Here is a 27392-nt window from a genome sequence, read left to right on the forward strand (position 1 = left end):
ATAAATACAATAGAGCTTCACTATACACAAGTGCACTGAGTATGTTGCATTGTATGATTTTTATTGGGACTAATCTAAACAGTAATTTCAGTCTGAATTTGTAACCTAGTTTTATGCACTGCAATCTTACCACCTGCTATGTTTTGTACACTTGTATCCATGACACATGAATTTAATCACTCCGTATATCTTTAATTGGTCAGGTATTTAAGGTAGATTTCCCTGATTTTATAATTTCTCATTGTAAAATTCTCTCCCTAAATATAAGTGGTCACCACTGTGAATTTTTGTTGATAACTTTCTGCATTCAGTTGATAAGCAATATGTGAAAAATAATAAATATTCTCTTTTCAGGGAAGGGTGAAGCTTGTCTGTCACAGCGATGTAAGAAAATAATTCAGTGTTGAATGTGTCTGTGACTGTATTTTGAAAATGTTTTGTGCAGTGCAAGATTGTAACAGTTGTTTTTTAAACTGTTATTTCAGCTGAGTTTTGGCATTCATTTTGTTTTTATTTTTTCTGTTCCAAAGGGCACACAGCTTATTTTCAATGCTGCAAAAGAACTGGGGCAGCTTTCAAAGCTAAAGGTATGAGTGTAACGATGCATCTTAATCCACACCATTACCCCTGTGACATGCAATCATCTATCTAGTGAAGTGGCTTCTAGTATTCCTGTTGCTCAGTGAACATTATGATTCCAGCCCATAGTACGAAATAGTATTTAGCATAAGCACAATTTATTTTACCAATTTTGCTGTGTATCTAAATTTGCTAAGAGTTCAGATGCTTTCTAGACTAAAACCTAAGCATAAAAATGAAGCAGTACCATGTCTCTCTCTAGTTTCTCTATCTCCCCTCATATACTCGCCAAGCTCATCTTGTCCATGAGACCCTCCTGCTGTCTTGACCCTATTCCCACTAAACTGCTGACCACCCAACTTCCCTTCTTCGCCCCCATGCTAGCTGATTAGCTGATCCCATATCCTGTCCGTCATAAAGACCACCTATCTCCATCCTCGTAAAATGATCCGCCTGACAATCTGCTGCTGAAACTCTCACCCATGCTATTATCACCTCCAGATTTGACTATTCCAGTGCTTTCTTGGCCAGCATCCCATCCTCCATATTCAGTAAACTTCAGCTCATTCAAAACTCTGCTGCCCGTATCGCATCCTGTACCAAGCCCCACTCACCCATTATTTCTGTTCTTGCTGAGTTACATTGGCTCCTAATACTCCAACACCTCCAATTTAAAATTCTCGTCCTCGTGTTCAAATCTCGTTATGGTCTTCCCCCTCCCTATCTCTGTAACATCCTCCAACCCTACAACCTGCTTCAGAATTTTCTGTTCCTCTGACTCTGGCCTCTTGTGCATCCCCTTTTCCCTTTGCTCCCACCACTGGTGGCTATGCCTTCAGCCGTTTAGGCCCCATGCTCTGGAATTCCCTCTCTAAACCTCTTCACCTCCCTCTCCTCCTTTAAGATCGTCCATAAAACCCACCACTTTGACCAAGCTTTTGGTTGTCTCTCCCAAGATCTCCTCCTTTGGCTCGGCATCCATTTTTGTCTGATTATGCCTGTGAGAAGCTGCTTGGGGCATTTATCTGTGTTAAGGTTGCTATAAAAATGCAAGTTATTTGTTAAATCAAAAGCCAGTATATGGTAATGGTACTCCTATTGAGCTGATTTGATTTACCTGTGCTGTTGGTAAAGTCATTATTTACAGAGAATAAGATTGACATCAAAACTGCAGTCTTTATTATTGTACAATTCAGACACCGTGGATTGTCTTTATACCACTCTCCACTTTGCCACAGTCTTGGACATTGTGGAATATTCCCTGGGCCTCCATTTGTTCCTAGTCCCAACTTTGGTGTAGTCCTATCCAATCGTGAATCCATGCTCCTGTGCTATCCTATCTGGGACCTACACAATATTTTCCAATTACCCTGTTGTTTTTTTTTCTTCACAGGTTGCAAAAGAAATACCCGTTTTAAAAAAAAATCAAATAAAAATTAGGATTTGTAGAGTTAGCAAGTTTTTAAGAGGTTGTCTTTCCCCAAGATAAAAGCAGTAACTGCAATGCTACAACACTGTCTCATTATAGTGCACTGACTGACTTGCTCCCAAGTGATATGTTATTATAAATACAACATATAGTCAAGTCCATTTAAATAATATAACATATATGCACATTCCAGACATATTAAAGGAAAAACTAATGTTACAAAAATAACATGCATTTATATAGGAACTTTAATGTAAAAAAATGTCCAATGTACTTTATAGAGAGGGAAACGGGTGGCGAGCCCTGGTGGAAAAGATTAAAAAGGTGATGGAAAGCTTGATTGAAAAGATGGATTTTGAGAAGATTTTTAAAGGTGGAATGAGGAGAGGAAGAGAGATCTAAGGAGGGAGCTCCAGAAGATAGGATTGAAACAGCTACAGGCCCTGTCACTAACGCTGGGACCAAGCAGTGGTGGAGGAATGCACAAAAGGCCAGAGTTGGAGAACCAAAAGGTGCAGATGGGGGTATAAGGCTGGAGGATGTTGTAGAAAGAGAGTGGGGACAGTCCATGGAGAGATTTTAAGATGACAGAGGATTTTAAATTTAATAAATTGGGGAACTGGGAGTCAATATACATCAGTGAGGAGGGGGATGATGGGTGAGCGAGGCTTCATGCAGGACAGGATATATGGACGATTATGTTTCAGTGTGATGGTGCTGATGTAGGAGTGGAGGCAGGCAATGATTGCAGAGGTGGAACTAGGAATCTTGGTAATGGATTGTATGTGAGGCTTGAAGCTCAGCTCAGGGTCAAGCGGGATGCCTAAGTTTTGCACAGTCTGATTCAGCCTGAGTGAGTGGCCGAAGAAATGGTTGGAGTTAGTGGCAAGGGAATGAATTTTATGGCAGGGCTGAAAATGATGGTTCAAGATTCCCAATGTTTGGTTAGAGAAAGTTGTGATTCATCCTTGACTTAGTGCCAAACAGATAACCATGACCACACGGAGGTGGTCGTGATAAGTGGTAGTGAGAGAGAGCCAGCTGTTATCCGCATACTGATAGAAGCTTGCCCCACACCTGTGAATAATGTTACCAAGGGACAGCATGCAGAAGAGGAAGGTGGCCATAGGTAGATCAATGGGAGACTATGAAGATGATTGTGCAGAGGTGGGAAGAGAAGCTATTGCAGGAGATGCACCGGTTGTGTTCAGACAAGTAGGAACCATGCAAGAGCCTTGCCAAGGAGCTGGACAACAGTGGAGGATTATCATGGTCAAACACATCAAATGCTGTGGAGATTTAAAGGAGGACAAAACGGGATAATGCACCATGGTTGCAGTCACAAAGGACAACACTAGTGACTTTGGCCAGGGCAATCTCGGGGCTATGGACAGAGTGGAAGGCAGATTGGAGGGATTAGAACAGTAAGTTTTCAGAGGGGAGATAACAACACATTCGAAGACCCTAGAGAGGAAAGGGAGGTTGGAGATTAGGTAGTAGTTGGAGAGGATGGCTGGGTAGAGTCTTTTTTTTGAGGTGGGGGTGATGATGGTAGCAATGTAAAGAAGAGTGATGGTGTCTGAGAAAAGAGTTCTCCTTGCTCTCCAGAATGATCCTGGAGCGGTTAGGTGGTTTTAGCTGAGAAAAGCAAAGTACAGCGATGATTTATGTGGTCGAGCAGATCTAGCGATAAATGACTAAACCAGTTGTGCACCAGGTATGTTCAAGTTTATGGCCTTCTGACTCAAGGGAGTGAAATTGGGGAAATGGCAGGGGTGGGAGATGGTGTGTAATTTGGCAGAAACAAAAGCATTGAAAGCGAGGGAGCAGTTTAGCAAAATTACAGCAGCAGAGGTGTTGTGACAGGTGGAGGGCCAGAGGAGAAGGGGTTGGGAGTTTGAAAATGAATTAATGACAAGTTTGAAAGTTAATTAGTAACAGAGTTAATTAGTGAGTGTTGTTTTCCATGGATGATGGTGAGGATAGTAAAGGAGACTAGGAAATGGTCAGTCATAGCTTTTCCAGTGATTAAGACCTAAGAAGTGGAGAGGTCATGAGAGATAGAGAAGGAGTAGCTACAGGTAAGGCCGGCGGATTTACATGAAGGTAGGGTAATGTCTCTTTCAGCTGATCACTGAATGAAGCCAAGATGCTAGTGAATTTGAGTCAATGGTCAGCACCCCATACTAACTGTAGCAAGAACCCATTTTGTGAAGGCTTAAAAAAGGCATCTGTTGCTATTCACCCTTACAAGTGACAGCTTGGCTCAGTGTTAGCACTGTCACCTCTAAGTCATAATGTTAAGGGTTCAAACCCCACTCCGGGGACTTTAGCACACAATCTAAGATGACACTTCAGTGCTGCATTGGTAGAGGTGCTGTCTTTTGGATGGAGTGTTAAACCGAGGCCCTGACTGCCTGTTCAGGTGAATGTAAAATATCTCATGGTACTATACAAAGAAAAGCTAGGGAGTTCTCCCTGTGTTCTGGCCAACATTTAACCCTCGACCAACACCACAAAAACAGATTATTTGATAATTTATCTCATTGCTATTTGTGGGACCATGCTGTGTGTAAGTTGGCTGACATGTTTGCTTACGTAACAACAGTAACTACACTTCAAAGTAATTTATTGGCTTTGAAACACTTTGGTACATCCAGAGAGTATGAAAGGCACTAAGTAAGTGCAAGTTAATTTGTTCTTTCAGCAGAAGTCTAATGTGCCCCTCCAAGTTCCCAGTCTGACTCAAGATATGTAATATTTTGCTCAGGCGGTGGTTTCTTGGGAACCCTTTAAATTTGGAGTTTGTGTGAATATGTTTCTTTTCATAAAAAGAGTTGTGGGGGACTGGTTGTCACTAGGTTAGCACAGTGTTCTTTCACCTTCGGGAAATAAATTCAAATGCAGTTCTTTTTCTACTGGCTGTAATGGTCCTATGAGTTTGAACAGTATCAATCCAGTTCCTACTGTTTATGCACTAACAGCACAAAACTATCCCAATTTGGCCCTAATTGGCACTGAATTGCCAATGTCACTCAGAGAAGCCATAGGATAACTGGTGTGAAATATGGAATTGTCACATTGATAGAGTTGAGGTTGCTCTGCTAGGACTGGTGCCTGAGAAAAGGCACATTGTTTGGAGCAGAGCTCAAGGGAGCATTACTCCACTGTTGGTTGTGCTGAAATAATTATGTTCTTCATTCCCAATTACTAACATCCTTCACATTGATAAAGGGAAAGGTAAAAGTGCAGCAAAAAATTAAATTTGAAGCACAATAATATTTTTGGTATATAGAAATTTAGTGTTGGTGATTTTTTTTAGCAGTCATACAGAAGGCAAGCATCTTATACTTATTTATTTTGTTTTGATCCTGATTTATAAAGTCTGATTATACTTTCAGGATCATATGGTCAGAGAAGAAGCTAAAAGTCTTTCCCCCAAGCAGTGTGCTGTAGTGGAACTTGCACTGGATACTATTAAGGTAACAAAGAGTTGTATTTCAGTAAACATTTGATATTTATAGTTTCTGTTTGCAACGGTACTTACTAGTCAGATCTGTATTGATTATTATCAGGCAGCGTAATACAGTATAGAAATTCCACAGGGAGCACACAAAATGAACCAAAGTAAACAGTCTATAGGAGCATAAAACAATTGGGAAAATACTTAACATAAGATAGAGTGATTTAGTAATACATATCCATCAGTTAGAGTGGTAACCGAGTCAGAATTATACTCAAATTTCAGTAGCACATATTTCAATCCAGTTTTTTATTCAGTGCCCACTGGTACAATGTTGCATCAATATGAAAATTAGACCTTCTTAGCCATGGCTAAACTGACCAACTGTAGACTTTATACACTGGATTTACACAATTTCATTATTATTTATCCTTTATTTATTCATACGCATTCCATCGCCTGAGAGGGGTCGGAGAGGAATTTTCCAGAGTATTTTTTCCCTTATTAGCATTGGGTTTTTTCTGTTCTTTTGCCTCTTCCAAGAGATTACATGGCTGCAGGGGTGGGTGAGAGGTGAGAGGGAAGAAATGTTTAGCCATGTTGGTCCGACCATCATGCTGTGGGGCAGGTTTGAAGAACCAGCTTGTCTTTTCCTGCCCATTAGTTTCATCTGTTCATATACATTACCTTTACCCAACTTCAATTCTTTCTTTATTACTTATATTGTCATACTGAATAAATGTCATTGTTTTTTGTTTTCATTTTGTATTATTTTTGTAAGCATGCTCTTGATGACCTTATAGTAAAATGGAGATCAAAAATAATACTGGTCATCTAGCATTTGAACCCCAGACTCAAATTCAGAGTCATTGTGACTGATGCACTCCTAATTTGGACAGTAAGGGGGTGATTTTAAACCCCAAGACCGGGTGGGTTGGGGGCGGGTGGGAGTTGAAATAGTTGTCTTTTTGGACTTGGCATTCCCAGTGGGAAGCCTGTACTTTTCCGCGCTGACGTTAAACCTGGAAATAAAGCCGGGTTGCGGTCGCGACCCAAAATACAACTATTTTCAACTCCCGCCCGCCCCCAACCCACGCGTTCTTGGGGGTTAAAATCACCCCCTATGTGTTCTGACCAGTACTGGCAGATTAAGCTAATTTGGGGCTTACAAGGGCATTCAACCGATCAGATGATTATAGATAACTAGTCAATGAATTCTACACTGTATTGATATGGTAGTTTTGCCAAAGATACCTATAGAATGTGATTGATGGACTTCAAATGGTGATTCAGTCCTTTGTGAATAACTGTAATGAAATAATAAATGTGCGATTCAACCGTCTTTTACCTGATTAGATTTGTGTGCTTTGCCCTGTAAAAGCTTCTGATAGTAAATTACCTCTTGTAACTCTCTGACTACTGCTAAGTATTCTCTCCATTTTCAAAGCACATTGAATAATAATTTGGTTTTCATGGAATATTTAATGGTGCTTTGACTCATCCCAAACTATGGCAGTGATACAACAAATTACTTTAAAGAATTAAATCGTTAAACATGTAGGTATTAATTTCTTAATTGTGTTTTTATTAATGCCATATAAAATTCTGAAATCATGGAGAAAAGTCCATTTTTCATTGGATGCTCTGTGGGAAAGAGTGGGTGATGCTACTGAAAGGCTCTTACTTTAGGACCCACATAGAAATACATAGAAGTTAGAACATGGAAACAGGCTATTCAACCCAACCAGTCCATGTTGGTGTTTTGCCCTCCACATGAGTAAATCTTTCTAATCCCATTTACCCCCATTTCCATTTCCCTTCAGCTCCTTTTCCTTCATCCAACTATCCAATCTTATTTTGAATGTTAACATAGTTTCTGCCTCAATACTAACCCTGAAAGTGAATTCCACAGTCTCACAACTCTCTAAAGAAGTTACCCCTGACTCTTCTAAATCACTTACATTTAATCTTGCATCTATGGCTCTTTGTTCTTGACCTCTCAGCTACTGGAATCAGTCTGCTTCTATTTACCCAGTCCAAACCTTTCATAATTTTAAACACTTATTCATATCACCCCCGTAATCTATGTTGTTCTAATGGGAAAAAAAGCTTTTTACAGCCTTATCAACCAGCCTTTAATGTCCTGTGAGTTTATACCCCCAAATCCCTCTGCTCTTCCTCAGCACTGAGCCTGATGTTAAACTCATTAAAACTTTTTAATTACTGAATTAAAATATGCTCTTTGTAAGGCTAGAATATGCTTTAGTCCCTCCCATGCTGAGATGAAATGCGTGGAAGTCAATAGTTGTGAAACTAAAGACTAAAAAGAACACATGTAAATTATAATAATTTCACCTTTTTATGTATTATAAAGAACCCTAATTATTTTAGTACAGGCTATCTAGGGAGAAGTTCAGAAGGAGCCCATTTGACCTGTTCATGTGCTACCTCCACATTGCAGCTATTTATTGGAATTCCATTTCCCTACTTTTGCATTATTAATATTTTTGTTCTTCAAGCATTTATCTAATTCTCTTTCAAATATTATGATTGACTCTGCTTTATCAATACAATGTCGGGCTGCCCCTGTAATGCAGGTAATAGCACATCCTTGGCCAAAAGGAATAATTGTCCAAAGTTAGCCTGGACTGGTATCTTATATGAAACTTTAGTTTCATGATCTTCAAATGTGATTCATGGAGCTGACTGAGGATCTTTAATGATTTAGCAATATTTCCATGCGGGTGGAGTTGGCCTAAAGAAGACCTTCTTAGAAAAGAGTCCAGATCTGCAATCTCTACGGTATGCTCTGTCGCTCTACACACAGGCTACTGATACCCTTATTAAAACATTTATCCAATCTCAGTCATCTCAGGGTAAGTACTGCTTCAGTCGATCTGTCTTGTTTGCTAGATGCATGTTAACTGCCGTACAACTGTATTGTTTTAGTCTGTTTTTATCGTATATTTTGTAATGTTTAGATAATTTTAACTGATATTGTAGACTAATTATTGTGAAAGATCAATACAACTGACCACGAGAGTAGGCATTAATGGATGTTAAAAGCCTGCATTCCTGCAACAAATGTATAGAAGCACAAGAAATACTTGAACTGCCATTGTTGGCTTGTCTTTGTTCCTGCTTTGAAGCTCCTTGTTTAAACAATTCTCTGTCCCTTACTCCAGCACAATTGCGTGGAAATATTCATTATCACCATGACAGCAAAGTGGCATTTATAGCAGTACGAATGCAGTATTTGCAATCTAAAACAATAAAGAAATCTAGGAATATATTTATTTATCTATCTAAAGCACCACTTACTAATAGACTACTATGCTAAATTTCATTAGGAAACAACTAGATTTCCATAAGTGCCAGTATTATGGATCATCATGCGTCCCGTTATATTCTAAGCAGTTATGCCACGGAAATAGCTGAAAATACTATTCCTTACTGGAGACATTAGTTACTGTCAAATGCCAACAAATCTGTAGAGTTGGGATTCATTTATTTTGCTAAGCATGTCAGTTGCCATATAAATAATATTTATTCATTTATCAAGGCAATATTTTCCTTGAATAGGAACAGTAGGCCATTCAGCCCCTCAAGCCTGTTCCACCATTCAATTAGATCATTGGCTGATTTTTATCTTAACTCCATCTACCCGCCTTGGTTCCTTAACCCTCAATATTCTTGCCTAACAAAAATCCATCAATCTCCGTTTTGAAATTTTCAGTTGATCCCCTCAGTCTCAACAGCTTTTTTGGGGAGAGAGTTCCAGATTTCCACTGCCCTGTGTGTGAAGAAGTGCTTTCTGACATCAGCCCTGAACAATTTTAAGTTTATGCCCCCTTGTTCTGGTCTCTCCCACCATAGTAAATAGTTTCTCTCTATCTACCCTGTCAAATCCTTTAATCATTTTAAATACCTCATTTAGATCACCCCTTAATCTTCTGTACTCAAGAGAATACAAGCCTAGTCTACGTAACCTATCCTCATAATTTAAACCTTTTAGCCCCAGTATCATTCTGGTGAATCTGCGCTGCACCTCCTCCAAGGCCAATATATCTTTCCAGAGGTGCGATGCCCAGAACTGAATGCAGTACTCCAGATGGGATCTAACAGCTCTGTACAGTTATAACATAATTTCCATCTCTTTGTATTCCAGCCCTCTTGAGATAAAAGCCAACATTCCATTAGCTTTTTAAATTATTTTTGTACCTGTCTACTAGCTTTTAGTGATTTCTGTACTTGGACCCCTAAATCTGTCTGCTCATCCACAGTTCCTAGCTTCTCGCCATAGAACATACTCTGATCTATCTTTCTTAGGTCCAAAGTGGATGACCTCACACTTTCCTACATTAAACTCCATCTGCTACAGTTTTGCCCACTCACCTAATCTGTCAACTTTGCAACTTTCTGCTCCCATCCATGCTTTTACTGAACCACCTAACAACTGTTAGTTTGCTCTTGATGAAGGTTTAATTTACAGACTTTAAATTATTTCAATTCATTAGGTTATATGTTCTTTTTGAGACCTGTTAGCTTGTATTTATTTGTAAAATATGAGACCAGTAGCCCTAATAAAAGAGGGGCCCTCACACTATAGTTGGATTAGAGTTGATTCAAGCAGTAAAATCTGACATGCCAGCAAACTTCTACATGTAGTCATTTACTGACTCAATATTATTTGTATTTTTTGGGCCCTTATTAAACTTATATTTACTAGGCATTGCGTAATGTCAGGAACATTGATTAATATTTGTGTGTACTTCAACGACATGCATTCAGTAACTAGAAAGCAATTTCACTACCAAATGTGGCTACAGTTGTTATTACCAGATCATGCTGTAGCAAATTTCGATAAAATCCATCCTTGGAATTACCCTGTTCTAAGTGGAACACTAGACTGGTAATACCAATTTCTTACTTCAACACTCCAAGGCCTCAAAATTATGCTCAACATGTTCATGTGAAATTTCTTTGCTGTTTAGCAGAGGTATTGCCCCATTTATTTAATTGTTGCCATTTAAAATAGCAGACAAAAGAATTCCTTATGAACCTGTTAAGTATTCATACACTATTATTCATACAGAATAATTTCAAAGCCCAATAGTTTGAGAATATTGTATGATAAAACCGGATTTGGGATAATGTACAATACACATTATTGACGGTGCCAGTAATGTTGCTTTGACAATAGATGCAGGCCAATCCTCATAGGGTGAGGGAGATCTTACATTGCACTAGGCATCGGTGGTCATTCACTGTATATCAGCCAAGTCCACACCTCTCGGAGGTGACCTGCAGAAATTCATTAGTAAGTAGATGAAACAACAGGATATTTTGTCAAGTTGACTGGGCCTGTCACAATTAATTTCCACTGCAACCTTGCATCATTAACGTTGATAGCATAGTTTTGCTTAGTCTGCGAACAATGGAGGATACTTGCTTAGAATCAATGTAATGATTTTATTTTGTTATAACTATAGTATGATCAACACCATGGGCGTGATTTTAACTCAGAAAAACGGGTGGGGGAAGGCAGTAAAAATTTTTGAAATCTAAAACCCGCCTCCAACCCGCCCATTTCTGGTTTTAACGGAGGCGGGACAAGGGGTGGACATCCAACCCGCTCTCAGAAGGTGGGTTGGTCAGTAAAGGTTTCAAGGAGGTTGCGGGCCTCCATTTTAACAGGTTTCTTGTTTTTAACCACTGGGGGCCGGGATTGCTGGGCCTTCTACTTCACGCTATGTGAGAGGAGGCAGGAAGGCCTGAATCAGCAAGTAAGTGCCTTTATAGCACTGCTTGTGGGCTCAGAGAAGCAGGAGTGCTTCCCCCAGACCCATCAAGCCTACCTGCAGCAACCACTCCCATGATCTCCGACCTCCCCACCCCCCCTCGCGATCTCCGACCTCCCCACCCCCCCTCGCGATCTCCGACCTCCCCCCCCCCCCCCCCCCCGATGATTGAGCCCCCTCCACGATCTCCGACCCCCACCCCCAATGACTGAGCCCCCCCGCCCTCCAGTGACCCCCGATCCTCCCCCTCCCCCCCCCCCCCCCAATCTAACACTTACCTGTTCACATCCTCTTCCTTCCTCTTCTCCCCTCTGACTGAGCGATCAGGCTGTGGGACAGGAAAACGTAAAAAAAAAGACGTCCTTACATCAAAATCATACAGTCGTCCGGGAAATTCGTACTTCCAGGTTACCGGTCAAAATTCCAGCACTCCCCACCTCCTTCCCGGCTCCCCAATAAAATCATGCCCCATGAGTCTGCTGTATCTATTGGACACCCAACTGTGAAAATATTGTACTAACGTATCCCTGAATGAGTATGCTACTCACACCATGAAAGCACTGAGGCACTGCATCACTTTCATGGTCTTTAACTGCTTGTCATCTTTAAAAATAAATGTTAGTGTGGCTACTTGACTGTACAGGAGCGGAGTGGTGCCCATAGCACTTTCCAGTCAAATTTGAAGATAATATATTAAATGACTACTTCCTCCAATGTATTCCCTAAGGCGGACATGAGCAAAATGTCCTCCATAAATAGTAATAATCCATGTACAATTAACGATTTGGACATGGATGAGATGAAAATTCAAGACAGGCTGAAAGAACTCAAAAAAAAAAATTAATTCCAGTGATAGGTAGTGTTTCTTTCCAATTATTAAGAGAGACAAGGGACCTGATATTTATGGGGAGGGTGCGGGTGAGGCTGAAAACGGCCGAAGAACCTGGCAGGAGTTATGAGAAAATTTGTCTAGAATTTAACAGTTTAGAAAAAAATATATGGTCAGAAAAGAAATCACTGCTATTTTTAAATATTATTGGTTGTCTGTATTTCTGATATGTTCTACTTACCTAGTTTGTGTAAAAAGACCTGTTTTTCAAAAAAAAATTGTTGTTATTACAGCCTACTTTGATGTTTCTACTTTACTAAATTAGCTACCTTCTTTTATCAACTGTAAATCAAATCATTAAGCTGTTGGGTCACTGCCTTTACAACCACCATTGCTTAACTACTGTCAGTACTGTACCGTTCATTAACTAATTGAAATTAGATTGCATGTAGTGTTTTGTATCATTTTTGCTGAGTGAGTATTCCTATAATTTTCCAAGTTTAAGAGCTGATTTCATAGAAACATATTTTAACCAAGTCCTGTTGAATCCACATAGGGTGACTAATATTTGTGTAACTAGTAATATCATTTTAGACTGCAGAACTGTTTCAGTAGATTGTCAGTAGATGCAATGAAACAGCTGTTATTTAAATGTTCAGATCCTGATATGGGCCAATTCCACAACACTTTTCCCAACAACCTAAATATTTTATTTGAACAAATGGATCACCAGTGAATAAGAAATGGGACCAGCTGTGCCACAGGATAAGCACAGCAGCTGATTCATTTCATTCAGGATCAAACGTCAGATCTACTGCTCAGCTTACCTATGTGTCCCAGCAGCGATTAAAGCTGTTTTGTCACATAGATGTAATCTCTATGTCTTGAACAATGTTTTTGTAAATACAGAGCACGCTGGTGAAATGACCATTAATCTTGTAATCCGGGGGCCTGGATCCGTAATCGGTTGAGAAACTGAAGAACTAGAAATGCAAAGTAGATGTTGGCAAGACTGACACACTGTTCGATCTCTCACGCACAAACCTCACCCCTTTGTTTACAGTAAAACTAATTGTAAAATATTTGAATTCATTACAATCCCATTTTAATTACAAACTTGAAAATTCTTTACATAGACCATGCTTACGCGGTAATAGCGACAGACCTGACTGTTTTTCTCCCGTACCCAGGCTGTTGTAAATATGATGCCAAGTCATGAAATGGAATGGTTTTGTGTTACGGTTTAAAATACAGTTTGTATTTAATTTGTAAACTCACTGATTAATTTCTGACTACCTTTTTCATAAATAACATTTATTAAATTGAAAAACTGAAGGTAAGAAGAATGTTTTCTAAATTTTTGTTTAAACTCTTCAGATTTGATTCAAAACTTTAAAGTCCACTTTCAAAGGATGGTTAGGCTGGATATTATACTGAGTCATTTTATACTGCTCCAGTTTTGAACTGAGAAACTATTTTTTCCATCTTTCGTTCCTATTAAAACTAAAAATTTAGAAGAACAGAAACAGTCTGATAGGAAAATGTTGATAAATGTGATGGAAGAGAACAAAACCTTAATTGCTTTCAAAATTAAAACACTGATTCTTAGTGTAGCTGTAAATGCCTGTATCATACCGTTTTAAGAATTAACTGTTTGCAGAACAGATTATCTTTGACTGTGATCCAGTTAACACTATTTATAATGGAACTTTAGACACTCTTTGGAAATAAAATAGTAACCTAACTGGAATTAAGTCAGTCTAACTGATCGAGGTGAAGAATTGGATGATGCAGTGAGTTGCAATGCTACCTTATCGATGTCTGAACCTACCTCACATCAATTGAATAAATGTTTTCTCTCTTTCTTGGATTTAAATATGAAATAAGTTTGGCCTGTCTCTGTAGTTCTCAGTTGGGCATAATTTGCAGGCACAAGGCTGCCCATGATTCTGCATTAATCGCAACTAAATTCACAGGTCGTCTTAGGCTGATGTAGGTAAAAGAACTGGAGGTCGTACTTGTGTGATAGGGTATGCCGTGCTCAAGTTTAAAGGCTTTGGCACATTGGGGCTGATTAGCAGGAATTTCACCCTGCATTTAACTTGGGCTTTTTTTGGCAAAAAATGGTGAAATTAACATTACCTATGTTTTATATATAGTACGCCATGTATTTCAGTATTGATAATCAAATGTTGAGTGTGATCACAATTTAATCATTGTTCAATGTTTTATGTCAAAATGTACTGTTGAAATGTCAGTTCTATGCGGTCAAACTCTGCTAAGAATACCCCAATATTGAATACAGATTATAAATGGTAATGGTAATTCATCTCGGGAAATAAATATTACCAAATTAATATGTTGGGACATAATAAAAGTAAAGCAAAATCTTATCAGATGATCAGGCTTAGTATGCCATTTGTTTACATTCCATTACTGTGACAAAAAAACGTAATGTCTGCACAATGTATAATCTTTCGTCCTAAATTTTAATACTGTTTAAAGGTCAGGTGACAAGGTTTTACGGCTTCCCAATGAAAGGTGTTCTTTAGCACTGTATTTTTTTACTATAACTTTAATGTTAGAATTTGTTTTTGTATACATCAGGTTATACAGGGGAAAATGTGGAAAACAAAATTTGTTCTACAACTAAAACCTGACAGATTGACTTACAAAGTTTTACTTTTGCAATTACTCCATAGTTGCCCAGTGAATTTTGAGTTTAAAATATGAATAAATTATGGTAATAAAAATATATTCTATTAGACCCAGCTAAATGCTAAGATCACCCCACTGTTGCCAAGTAAAACAGGGATTGTAAATTGTAATTAGTCAAGAGGTTTCTTTTGTTATAACAACAACAATTTGCATTTATATAGCGCCTTGAATGTAGTAAAACATCCCAAGGCACTTCACAGGAGCGTTATCAAACAAAATTTGATACCGAGCCACATAAAGAGACGTTAGGCCAGGTGACTAAAAGCTTGGTCAAAGAGGTAGGTTTTAAGTAGTGTCTTAAAGGAGGAGAGAGAGGTGGAGAGGTTTAAGGAGGGAATTCCAGAGCTTAGGGCCTAGGCAGCTGAAGGCACGGCCGCTAATGGTGGAGCGATTAAAATCTGGGATGCACAAGAGGCAATGATTGGAGGAGCGCAGAGATCTCGGAGGGTTGTAGGGCTGGAGGTGGTTACAGAGATAGGGAGGGGGAAGGCCATGAAGGGATTTGAAAACAAGGATGAGAATTTTAAAATCAAGGCATTCCCAGACCGGGAGCCAATGTAAGTCAGCAAGCAAGCATGGGTGAACGGAACTTGGTGCGAGTTAGGATACAGACAGCTGTAATAGTGAACATACTATCATATATTTTGTATAGAAGTTAGTTTTCTTAATGATGTAGCTGATATCATAATTGTATGATACTTTGGAAAATATATTCACTGAATTGCCCCATAATCTGAAATATTAGTGTTTATATTGCACCTGAAGAGCCGTGACCTGCAGGGCTACGGACCAAATGTGGGAAAGTGGGATTAGGCTGGGTGGCTCGTTTCTCAGGCGGCACGGACACGATGGGCCAAATGACCTCCTTCTGTGCCGTAAATTTTCTATGATTCTATATTGGACATCTGGGAAAGTCTATCCACAATGTTTGCTCCCAAATTTTGAAAGTATAAAGTATGGTAGTAAGGGCTAGGTACCAGTCTCTCCCTTTTGTAACCTTGAGGGATTATGGAGTGATTCAGAATAATATACATATTTAATTTAATTAAATTGGAAAACAGATGATAGATTAATCTGTTGGGTCCTATAAATATCTGTAACAATATGAATAGCATGTTGCAACCAAGCATTCTTTTAATAGTACATCAACTCTGACGTACATGAACTAATCAATAATACTAACTTAAAACAAAGTAACATAAATGTGAACTGCCTTCTTTATTCAGATTCTCAGCGTTGTCATTTGACCTTTACAGGCTTTTGGCTCAAAGTGGTAGTACCCTGTGAGTGGCTAGAACTGTTTTCTCTGATATTCTTCATTTGTCTAAAGATGTTTGTTAGGACAACTGATACGTCTGTCTACTGTGCGTATTCTCACTTCAATTTCTTCTTCCTTTCATTGTCGCCTGCCGTCTGGCTTTGATTTCACAACTCAGTGCATGGTGGGAAGGGTATTAGGTTTACCCATAGCGAGGAGGTTTATCCTGAAAAGGGTACGTTCGAGCCTAATGTTGCCATCAATGGCAGTATTAGAATGTTTGGGCTTGAAACAACTGTTCAGTTGATGCCAAAGTGGGACTTTCAAAAATCTAGTACTAAACAACCCAAATTGAGCAGTCCTCATGCATGTTTTTGTAGCAAGCAGCTTCCTACAGAAAATCAACACATTATATCAGTACTGTAGTGATTTGCCTGTTACAATTGTAATTATGGAAGACTTTTTCATTTGGGTAAAAGGAAAGGTTTTTGCAAGACCCTGAAATGGAATTGCCTCTGAAATAATATATTCAGTTTGTAAGGAGAGAAAAAAAAATCAAGGTTTTAATATTTGTTGAGGAGCAGAAGCTCTTGCATGATCTACAAAATCTGCTGTTTTCAACCATTAATCACAGCTTGGCTATATTGTCTAATTTTAAAGTAATTCCAATTGAAATTTGACTCCCAGCAAACTGAATTAATGCATTTGTCATGCGGATTCGAATGTAGGCTGGTGTCTGTTAATTTTAATTGCATCAAATTCACCAGTGCAGAACCAGTGGCATCATGATGGCTGAAATTTTGCTTGCACTGGGCCAATGGTGGAGGAAACGTATTTCAATTGGATGAGTTTAAGCATGTGACTCATCAGGCTGTCCCAGTTACTAAATTAAGCCCTTCACCAGGGCTCACTTCGCACACAGTGAGTCTTGCACTGAATGTTGTTTATACAGATCATCACCATTAAATGGCCTTTTAAATTTTAAATCTATCTGCATTTGCACAGGATCTGGTGTGGATGATCCAGTAGGAGAAGTGTCCGTCCATGTAGAGCTTTTCACACATCCAGGAACTGGAGAGCACAAAATCACAGTTAAAGGTTAGTTAGAATGAGCATTACCCATACCCCAACTTTCTTTTTGCTGTCATAGAATTATAGGTGTCCACAAATATGTGTAACAACTCAATTGCTAAATCTTTAGCAGCATTCTCTGATATAAATATCATTTCCATAATCCCTCTATGGTCACAGTGATGCGAGTGTTGATGTTTATGAAAATAATTTAAGATAACCAAGCAGTATTAGCTTGACTACTGGCAAATTCCAAAAACTATTGGTGTAGCTTTTTAGAATGAAAATGTAGTCTTATAAACTAATCAAATGTGCAAATACTATATAAATGTTTAACTTATGTTATACATTTAACATGTATAATAATACTTCCCATCCTTTGTACTGGACCAAAGCAGCTTGATTGCTGAAGCTTTTCTACTGCTCCATTTTAGACATTTGCATTGTGGAGGCTCATTTATAATATTTAGATATTTAAAAAATCTTTTGGCAAAATTGCATATGAAAAAATGTGAATAGCCCATCCACCACTCCCTGTGTTGATTTTATTTATGAAATGAGGATGAGGCTAAAACCATAAGGCATTGGGTTTGCACAGGAACTGAGACATCTTAGTTACCTCGTCATAATTTTTGGCAGGAAAAAAATATTTCTCATTGGCCTATATAAGAGTTCCTTGAGTAGAGGAATAACTGATAGTGAAGAGACAAAAGTAAGTGTAGTAATAAGAGAAAATAATTTGCCTCACTTTTAAAATAAACAGGTTTTGTGTGTTAAACCAAGTCAAGAACCATAATCCCAAGCAGTGATTTGCTGCTCAAGGGCAGCTCTCATAAACTCTTGACAAGGTTAAAGTGCACTTGGAACTCAAAAGATGAAGCCAGAGCCGTCAACATTGTGTGAATTGTAGGCGAGAAATTTTCAGTCACAAGTCACCACATTCCTGAAATGTCACTTCAGGCCTAAACCATAAATATGATTAAAAGAGACGAGCTGCATCGATCACACTGGTCGCAAGGGAATTCATAGTGCCAGCAAAATCCAGCTATAAAATTTACAGAGCCCAATATTTTTAATAGGGGACTGTCACTAACACTGTGAATTCTGGTAAATGCCCAGCAGTATGGTATTGTTTTTCTTTTTCTTTCCCCCAATTCACTTTTAGGATCCTACAAGGGAAAGCAAAAGACTACTATGAAGCCAGGATTTATTGGTACAAAGCTGGTGGGAGGTTGCACTCCTTAATCAGGTGGGGGATGGAAGGGAAGGGGAGAGAGAGCAAAAGGTTGCAATCTCATATGTGAGATTACAAATGCAGGAAAATTGACAGGCCATTGAACATTTTAAGAACCCAGGACGTTAAAGGGCCAGAATGCCAGGAATCATGTTTGGCCCTTGAACTGCTTGAGCTCCTGATGCATTTCAACCTTGCAGGTTCCATTTTTCATCCCCAAATGACAATTGACTTGGCCTGGCCTTGCAGGACACACACACACGCACGGACACACACCGGACACACACACACACACACACATGCTTATTAAAGGGCAGAATGCTAGAAATTATGTTCCCCCATTAGCCACTAGAGGGTACACATAGCAACATAGGACATTATGGCAATGGATCACAACCAGTCCAAGGGGTGCAGCAGAACTTCACAAGGGCTATAGTTTGCTAGCTGTGAGTATAATGAATACCTATGTTATGCAGACAGTATTGGTTTCAGAGAGCTGGCATAGGTACAATGGTACCCTGTGCTATAATTTTCTATCATTTTATATTAGAAAATTCATTTCAGACACAAATTGCAATTCATTAAGAATTTTTCCAATTTTGATCACAACACAACAAATATATATACACTTGTACAGAAAACAGCAGTAAGACTGATCGTAAGCTTAAAAGAAATGAGCTGAGGAATATTAGATAAACGTAATCTTTACGATGTCCAAATAAGGTGATTGGTGAGACCAATAGGTAAAACGTTGGGTTATTCAAATTAGAGTAAATACTATGGTGGGAGAGTTGATGTACTGAGGATAACATTTCATAGGCCAATTATTGACATTTCTTATGTTATTAATAGGTTAAATTCATATTTAGGCCATGGGAGCCACGACCTCATGAAAACCAAACTAACACTTAACATTAATTAACAATTAAGCTGCTATTGAAAATGTAAGCATTTAAGTGCACAGTTGCTGAAATTTTAAACATCTATTAATGAATTTCCAATTTAAGGCCAAGGGAGCCTCAAGCACTGTAAATGTTCATTGGCAATAATGAAAAATCAGAAAACTTATCAAAAAGCACATTTTTATGTATAGTTGATTTATCCCAATTTTGGGGGGGTTACAGTGCAAATATACATTCAGAAGTAATGCTATTATATATTTGCAATAAAGAATGGATTAAACAGTCTACAATTATACTTGATGATACAGTATTCTTGGTGCAGCTACACCATGGACTGATAGCGATAGAATCCCATATTGTGTTGTGCCCGCAACTGTGACCTCTGGATCTAAATTGCATGTTAATCCTCAAATTGTAGCATAAAGAAACTATTTAAATGTACATTTTAAGTCTCTTATGGTTTTCTCTCCTTTTCTTTGCAGTTGTGGCTGCCAATGATCTAAAGTGGCAAACAACTGGTATCTTCCGTCCATTTGTTGAAGTTAATATGATCGGGCCTCATCTTAGTGACAAGAAGAGGAGGTTTGCCACTAAATCCAAAAACAACAGCTGGGCTCCAAAATTCAATGAAACCTTTCAATTGTATGTATCATATCAACCTCTATCTAGTAAAATTTTTGCTTCATATAATTTGATTATTCTAGATGCTATGTGTCATATTTGGCCATATCTTCTAAGTTCAATGCAACAGCTGTCCACCATCTTAGACAATGTCATTGGGGCCAATTTTTGTGTACTGCTGTTCTAAATGGTTAAGAACTGTCCCAGTGGCATTGTTGTAATAGTACTCAATTCTCCGGGATTATCCCACTTGTACAATCATTCACAACTTCAGGTGCATATTTTTAACGGATGCAGGGAGCACATTAGCCATGGGAGCAGAAAATTGCACAAAGGCGAAATTTAAAGGGATGTAATCATAGAATTATTTAGAAATCACAATGCGGAAACCAGTCCGTGTTGGTGTTTATCCTCCACGTGAACAATAGTTCTAATCTCATGTACCCACTTTGTTCCTATGTCCCTTTATTCCTCTTTCCTTCATTTACCTATCTAAACTATTCTTAAAGGTTGACATGGTCTCTGCTTCAGTCACTAACTCCTGTAGTGCATTCAAAAGGCTCACACCCTCTGTGTAAGAAAAAAAGATTTCTCCTGCTCTCTGCCTTAAATTTCTTAATCTTATATCCATCTCCCTTCATTCCAGCCTCCTCAATCACTGGAAACAGTCTGTTTCTATGTACACTGTCCCATCTCTACATAATTTTAAATGCCTTTATCAAACCACCCCATAATCTCCTCTTATAATGAAAACAGCCCCAATTTTTCAAGTCTTTCTTCGTATTTGTAGCTCCTCATACCAGGCAATATCCTAGTGAATCTATGCTGTACCCTTTATATTGCTTCAACATCCTTCCTTTAGTGTGGAGCCTAAAACTGCACACACAACTCCAACTGTGGTGTTAATAAGGGTTTATATAGATGCATCTTACATTGCGACTTTTAAATTCTATACCCCTTGCCATAAAAACCAGTGGTCCAGTAACGATTTATGGCTTTATCTATTGATGTGCTGCTTTTAATGTCTTGTAAACTTAAATCCCTCTGCTCTTTAACATAACATCAGATTATTACTTTTATTTTTTATACCAAAATATAACACCTCACATTAACTGACATTGAATTCGATCTTCCGCTTTTTTTCCCATTTCATCATCTTATCAATATCCCTGTGCAGTTTTCGTTGGTCCTCTGAATTATTTATCTTCCCTAATCTTCCTGCACCCTCCTTCTGGACTTTTTCCTTCTCTCATCAAGAACTTTTTTTTATTATTTGTTCATGGGATGTGGGCGTCACTGGCGAGGCCGGCATTTATTGCCCATCCCTAATTGCCCTTGAGAAAGTGGTGGTGAGCCGCCTTCTTGAACCGCTGCAGTCCGTGTGGTGAAGGTTCTCCCATAGTGCTGTCAGGAAGGGAGTTCCAGGATTTTGACCCAGCGACGATGAAGGAACGGCGATATATTTCCAAGTCTGGATGATGTGTGACTTGGAGGGGAACGTGCAGGTGGTGTTGTTCCCATGTGCCTGCTGCTCTTGTCCTTTCGAGGTGGTAGAGGTCACATGTTTGGGAGGTGCTATCGAAGAAGCCTTGGCGAGTTGCTGCAGTGCATCCTGTGGATGGTACACACTGCAGCCACAGTACGCCGGTGGTGAAGGGAGTGAATGTTTAGGGTGGTGGATGGGGTGCCAATCAAGCGGGCTGCTTTGTCCTGGATGATGTCGAGCTTCTTGAGTGTTGTTGGAGCTGCACTCATCCAAGCAAGTGGAGAGTATTCCATCACACTCCTGACTTGTGCCTTGTAGATGGTGGAAAGGCTTTGGGGAGTCAGGAGATGAATCACTCGCCACAGAATACCCAGCCTCTGACCTGTTCTTGTAGCCACAGTATTTATATGGCTGGTCCAGTTAAGTTTCTGGTCAAGGGTGACCCCCAGGATGTTGATGGTGGGGGATTTGGCGATGGTAATGCCGTTGAATGTCAAGGGGAGGTGGTTAGACCCTCTCTTGTTGGAGATGGTCATTGCCTGGCACTTGTCTGGCGCGAATGTTACTTGCCACTTATGAGCCCAAGCCTGGATGTTGTCCAGGTCTTTGCTGCACGCGGGCTCGGACTGCCTCATTATCTGAGGGGTTGCGAATGGAACTGAACACTGTGCAATCATCAGTGAACATCCCCATTTCTGACCTTATGATGGAGGGAAAGTCATTGATGAAACAGCTGAAGATGGTTGGGCCTAGGACACTGCCCTGAGGAACTCCTGCTGCATTGTCCTGGGGCTGAGATGATTGGCCTCCAACAACCACTACCATCTTCCTTTGTGCTAGGTATGACTCCAGCCACTGGAGAGTTTTCCCCTTGATTCCTATTGACTTCAATTTTACTAGGGCTCCTTGGTGCCACACTCGGTCAAATGCTGCCTTGATGTCAAGGGCAGTCACTCTCACCTCACCTCTGTAATTCAACTCTTTTGACCATGTTTGGACCAAGGCTGTAATGAGGTCTGGAGCCGAGTGGTCCTGGCCGTTGGCACCCCATCGATGAGCAGGTTATTGGTGAGTAAGTGCCGCTTGATAGCACTGTCGACGACACCTTCCATCACTTTGCTGATGATTGAGAGTCGACTGATGGGGCGGTAATTGGCCGGATTGGATTTGTCAGGACATACCTGGGCAATTTTCCACATTGTCGGGTAGATGCCAGTGTTGTAGCTGTACTGGAACAGCTTGGCTGGAGGCGTAGCTAGTTCTGGAGCACAAGTCTTCAGCAGTACAGCCAGGATGTTGTCGGGGCCCATAGCCTTTGCTGTATCCAGTGCACTCAGCCGTTTCTTGATATCACGTGGAGTAAATCGAATTGGCTGAAGACTGTCTTCTGTGATGGTGGGGATATCGGGAGGAGGCTGAGATCGATCGTCCACTCGGCACTTCTGGCTGAAGATGGTTGCAAACACTTCAGCCTTGTCTTTTGCACTCACGTGCTGGACTCCGCCGTCATTGAGGATGGGGATGTTTGCAGAGCCTCCTCCTCCCGTTAGTTGTTTAATTTTCCACCACCATTCATGACTGGATGTGGCAGGATTGCAGAGCTTTGATCTGATCCGTTGGTTGTGGAATTGCTTAGCTCCGTCTATAGTATGTTGCTTCCGCTGTTTAGCATGCACGTAGTCCTGGTTGGCACCTCATTTTTAGGTACGCCTGGTGCTGCTCCTGGCATGTTCTTCTACACTCCTCATTGAACCAGGGATGATCCCCTGGCTTGTTGGTAATGGTAGAGTGAGGAATATGCCGGGCCATGAGGTTACAGATTGTGCTGGAATACAATTCTGCTGCTGCTGATGGCCCACAGTGCCTCATGGATGCCCAGTTTTGAGCTGCTCGATCTGTTCTTAATCTATCCCATTTAGCACGGTGGTAGTGCCACACAACACATTGGATGGTGTCCTCAGTGCGCAGACGGGACTTTGTCTCCACGAGAACTGCGCGGTGGTCACTCCTACCAATACTGTCATGGACAGATACATTTGCGACAGGTAGATTGGTGAGGACGAGGTCAAGTAAGTTTTTCCTTCGTGTTGGTTCTCTCACCACCTGCCGCAGGCCCACTCTGGCAGCTATGTCCTTCAGGACTCTTGATGATGGACATTGATGTCCCCCACCCAGAGTACGTTCTGTGCCCTTGCTACCCTCAGTACTTCCTCCAAGTGGTGTTCAACATGGAGGAGGACTGATTCATCAGCTGAGGGAGGACGGTATGTGGTAATCAGCAGGAGGTTTCCTTGCCCATGTTTGACCTGATGCCATGAGATTTCATTGGGTCCAGAGTCAATATTGATGACTCCCAGGGCCACTCCCTCCTGACTGTATAAACACAGTACCGCCACCTCTAGTGGGTCTGTCCTGCCCGTGGGACAGGACATACCCAGGGAGGTGATTGAAGAGTCTGGGACGTTGGCTGAAAGGTATGATTCTGTGAGTATGGCTATGTTAGGCTGTTGCTTGACTGGTCTGTGGGACAGCTCTCCCAATTTTGGCACAAGTCCCCAGATGTTCGTGAGGAGGACTTTGCAGAGTTGACTGGGCTTGGTTTGCCTTTGTCGTGTCCGGTGCCTAGTGGTCCGATGCCGGGTGTTCCGTCCGGTTTTATTCTTATTGTGACTTTTTTTAGCAAGATTTTACAACTGAGTGGCTTGCTGGGCAATTAAGGATCAACCACATTGCTGTGGGTCTGGAGTCACATAGGCCAGACCCGGTAAGGACGGCAGGTTTCCTTCCCTAAAGGACATTAGTGAACCAGATGGGTTTTTACGACAATCCGGTAGTTTCATGGCCACCATTACTGATACTAGTATTTTAATTCGATTTTTATTTAATTAATTGAATTTAATTTAAATTCCCCAGCTGCCATGGCGAGATTGGAACTCATGACTTCAGATTATTAGTCCAGGCCTCTGGATTACTAGTCCAGTAACAAAAGCCACCATGCTACCATACCCCAACTGTTGTTATTATCTCACCTGTTTCTTAACTTCCCTTACTCTCCTGAACTTCTAGCTGTCTGTTCTTTCAGTCCCCATCCAGATATCAGAACTGCTGATAAAGGAGATGCTGTTGTTGTATGACGGAAGAACCTCTACTTGGCTGAGGCTGAACAACTATCTGATGCCTCCTCTCTCCCTACAGATCACAACCTTACTACTGAACAACAAACCATCATTTCCCAGACTGTTACCAATTTCATTTCTTCTGGAGATCTTCTCCCTCCCCCACCACTGCCTTAAATCTCATTATTTCAGCCTGTACCTTTCCCACTGAACTTATTTTGTCCAATCTAAACTCCACTACCATGACTCCTCTGATGTCCACTGCCATTTTAATGAGTTTACCTTCTCTGGCCCTCATCAACTCTTTTCACCATGGGCATATAGTCCCTCTACACATCCATTCCTCACCAGGACATTCTCCGAGCCTTCTGGTTCTTCGTTGAACATTATTCCAACCAGTTCAATGTGGTCCACCTCTGACTCTTCTCTTGCCTTACCTTCCTGAACCTTTCCCTCTTCATAATGCTTCTTTCCACCCTCTTCTGCCTTATTGAACTTGTTCTTACCTTTGGAAAAACTCATTTACCTCCACTTACTCCAGATAAAAAAACCTTGCTACATGGGTCTCAATTATGCCTGTCTTTTTGTATGATATGTGGAACCTCTTCCTCCATTATATTGACAACTGTTGTTGCTGCTTCGTACGCTTGTTTTGACCGGGAGAAAATCATTAACCTCAATTCCAATTTGCACCCATCCCTTACCTTTATGTGGTCCATCACTAACACTTCCCTCCACTTCCTGGACTTCACAGATATCTAATACAAGCCCACTGCTTCTTGCAACTATCTGGATTATGCTAGTTCCCATCCTGCTCTCTGTAAAGACTCCATCCCTTTTTCCCCTGCCTCTGTCATATTCGCTGTGATGTCTCAACTTTCTACACCAGAGCTTCTGAAATGTCTTCATTTTACTCAGCCACTGTTTCCCCTCTACCATAAATCGACAAAACCCTTGAATATGCCTGCATCTCTGCTTTTACCTCCTGTCGTTTCACAATAGTAGGGTCCCTCTTGGCCTTGCTTTCCACCCCAATAACCCTACTGGCTTTCAATCTCACCAAATCATTATCCATTTCCATCGCCTACAGCATGATTCCATCATCATGCACATTTTCCCTTCCTGTTTCCCCTCTGCTTTCCAAAGGGACTGGTCCTTCCATTGAACCCTTGTTCACTCTCCTACCATCCTTGCTTTCAGCTGTCCTTCCCCAGGTGCCTTCTGCTGCAACAAGAGATACATCACCTGTCCTTCTATACACTACTCAGAGCCCCAAACACTCCTTCAATAGAGGCATCAATTAACATGTACTTCCTCTAGTCTAGTATACTGTGTTCACTACTCAGAATGTGGTCCCCATTATAGTGGGCAGGTGCGTAGTGCCTTCAAGCTACAGGCCAGTCTTCGCTGACCTACACTGCCTCCATGTTCCCCAATGCATCAAAATAAAGTCCCGGTACTTACCCTAGTACAGATCTCTCCACAGCCTGCTGTGCTCTGCAGTTACCATATTCTGGCTATTTGTGGAAAGAAAAAAAATATACATTAAATAATATCAATAACATTTTACTTGTAAGCAAAGTAAATATTTTATCAAAGCTGTGTGCATATAAAGAGCTATGTAACACAGCAGTGTAGTTGCTCACTTCTCACTGCTGTGACCACAACTGACATGAAAGTGCTGGTTGATACTCAGAAACACCAGCTTTTGTGCTTTGGTGGGACTCGTGAAAATGGTGCATGTCACCAATAGGAACAGTATGCATGAGATTTCTCTTCACCTGCAAACCTTGCAAATTCTGAAGGGAATGATGTGACATAGGTAGAATGTCCTATTTGTGTTGCACATGTTGTGTCTTGGAAATATGCCATTATTAATGCCACTAAGGGTTGTTAATCCTTCTTAACAATAACTTCCACAATGATTCCGGCCCGAGTGTGACCAAACATTATTATAGATACAAGAACGTGCTAATACAGTTATACCAAACAAACAACATTTTAATACAGTTATATCAAATAAACAAGAATGGTACAACTTGTCCCTAGGAAGTTTCAAGCTGCTCAGGCCTTGTATCATAAGGTGTGTGGGCCTCTGTCGCCCCAGAAGCTGCTTCTAACTGTAGTGGGACAGTGCCTCAGTTTATATATCTTTCTGAAACATATTTGTTTTTGGTAGCTTAATGACATTAGTCCCATGATGTCATCTGTCCCGGACATGCCCCAGCTCAGGGTGCCTATTGTTCCAGACATCTTTATCCATTCTATGGTGTTAACTGTTGTCCATTCTATCTCTCATGAGGGATACGTGCCCTTATCTTTCTGTGTATTTTAATTGTTCGGATGCAGACATTTAAGATGTCTCATCCTGTATATGCCAATCACGAAGGTTACCTAATTAACTGAACAAAGCTCTTGCAATTAACATAACAGGATTAGTCTGTGTCCAGGTTCTGAGTCTTTGATTATGTATTGGGATGTTTTGTTATCTGTTTCTGACAATTGGCCTTCAATGTGTCTTGCGCTTCGCTTTTTAGCCAAGTGTGTGAAGCTTTGCGGGATGGGATACATAATTATGATTTGGTCTAGAAATCGTATTTCTTACATAATGGAATTTAATTGTGTCTTTTAGGCAGAGTTTTACACAAATAGGCCACGGTTTTCCATTTCTGTGCTCATTAGCCTGTGATTTTCCAATGATTCACCTCAATGGGTGCGGAGTGCAAAAATGGAAAACCCAAACCACTGCCTTTTCACAGACTGCCTCAAAATATAATGTGGAGATGCCGGTGATGGACTGGGGTGGACAAATGTAAGGAATCTTACAACACCAGGTTATAGTCCAACAGTTTTATTTGTTGGACTATAACCTGGTGTTGTAAGAT

General features: G+C 40.4%; 1 protein-coding gene across 1 annotated transcript in view; it reads left to right on the top strand.

Annotated features, from left to right (window-relative positions):
- Window positions 1-27392, top strand: part of unc13a (unc-13 homolog A (C. elegans)) — a 340969-nt gene that overhangs the window by 311082 nt on the left and 2495 nt on the right. The window contains exons 38-44 of the mRNA XM_067968623.1: window positions 355-384; window positions 531-587; window positions 5410-5490; window positions 8200-8347; window positions 16256-16312; window positions 17083-17175; window positions 19767-19926. Coding sequence (XP_067824724.1) covers window positions 355-384; window positions 531-587; window positions 5410-5490; window positions 8200-8347; window positions 16256-16312; window positions 17083-17175; window positions 19767-19926 — 626 coding nt within the window. The remainder of the gene's footprint in view (window positions 1-354; window positions 385-530; window positions 588-5409; window positions 5491-8199; window positions 8348-16255; window positions 16313-17082; window positions 17176-19766; window positions 19927-27392) is intronic.

The sequence above is a fragment of the Heptranchias perlo genome, chromosome 29, assembly GCF_035084215.1.
Source record: "Heptranchias perlo isolate sHepPer1 chromosome 29, sHepPer1.hap1, whole genome shotgun sequence".
Classification (NCBI taxonomy): domain Eukaryota; kingdom Metazoa; phylum Chordata; class Chondrichthyes; order Hexanchiformes; family Hexanchidae; genus Heptranchias; species Heptranchias perlo.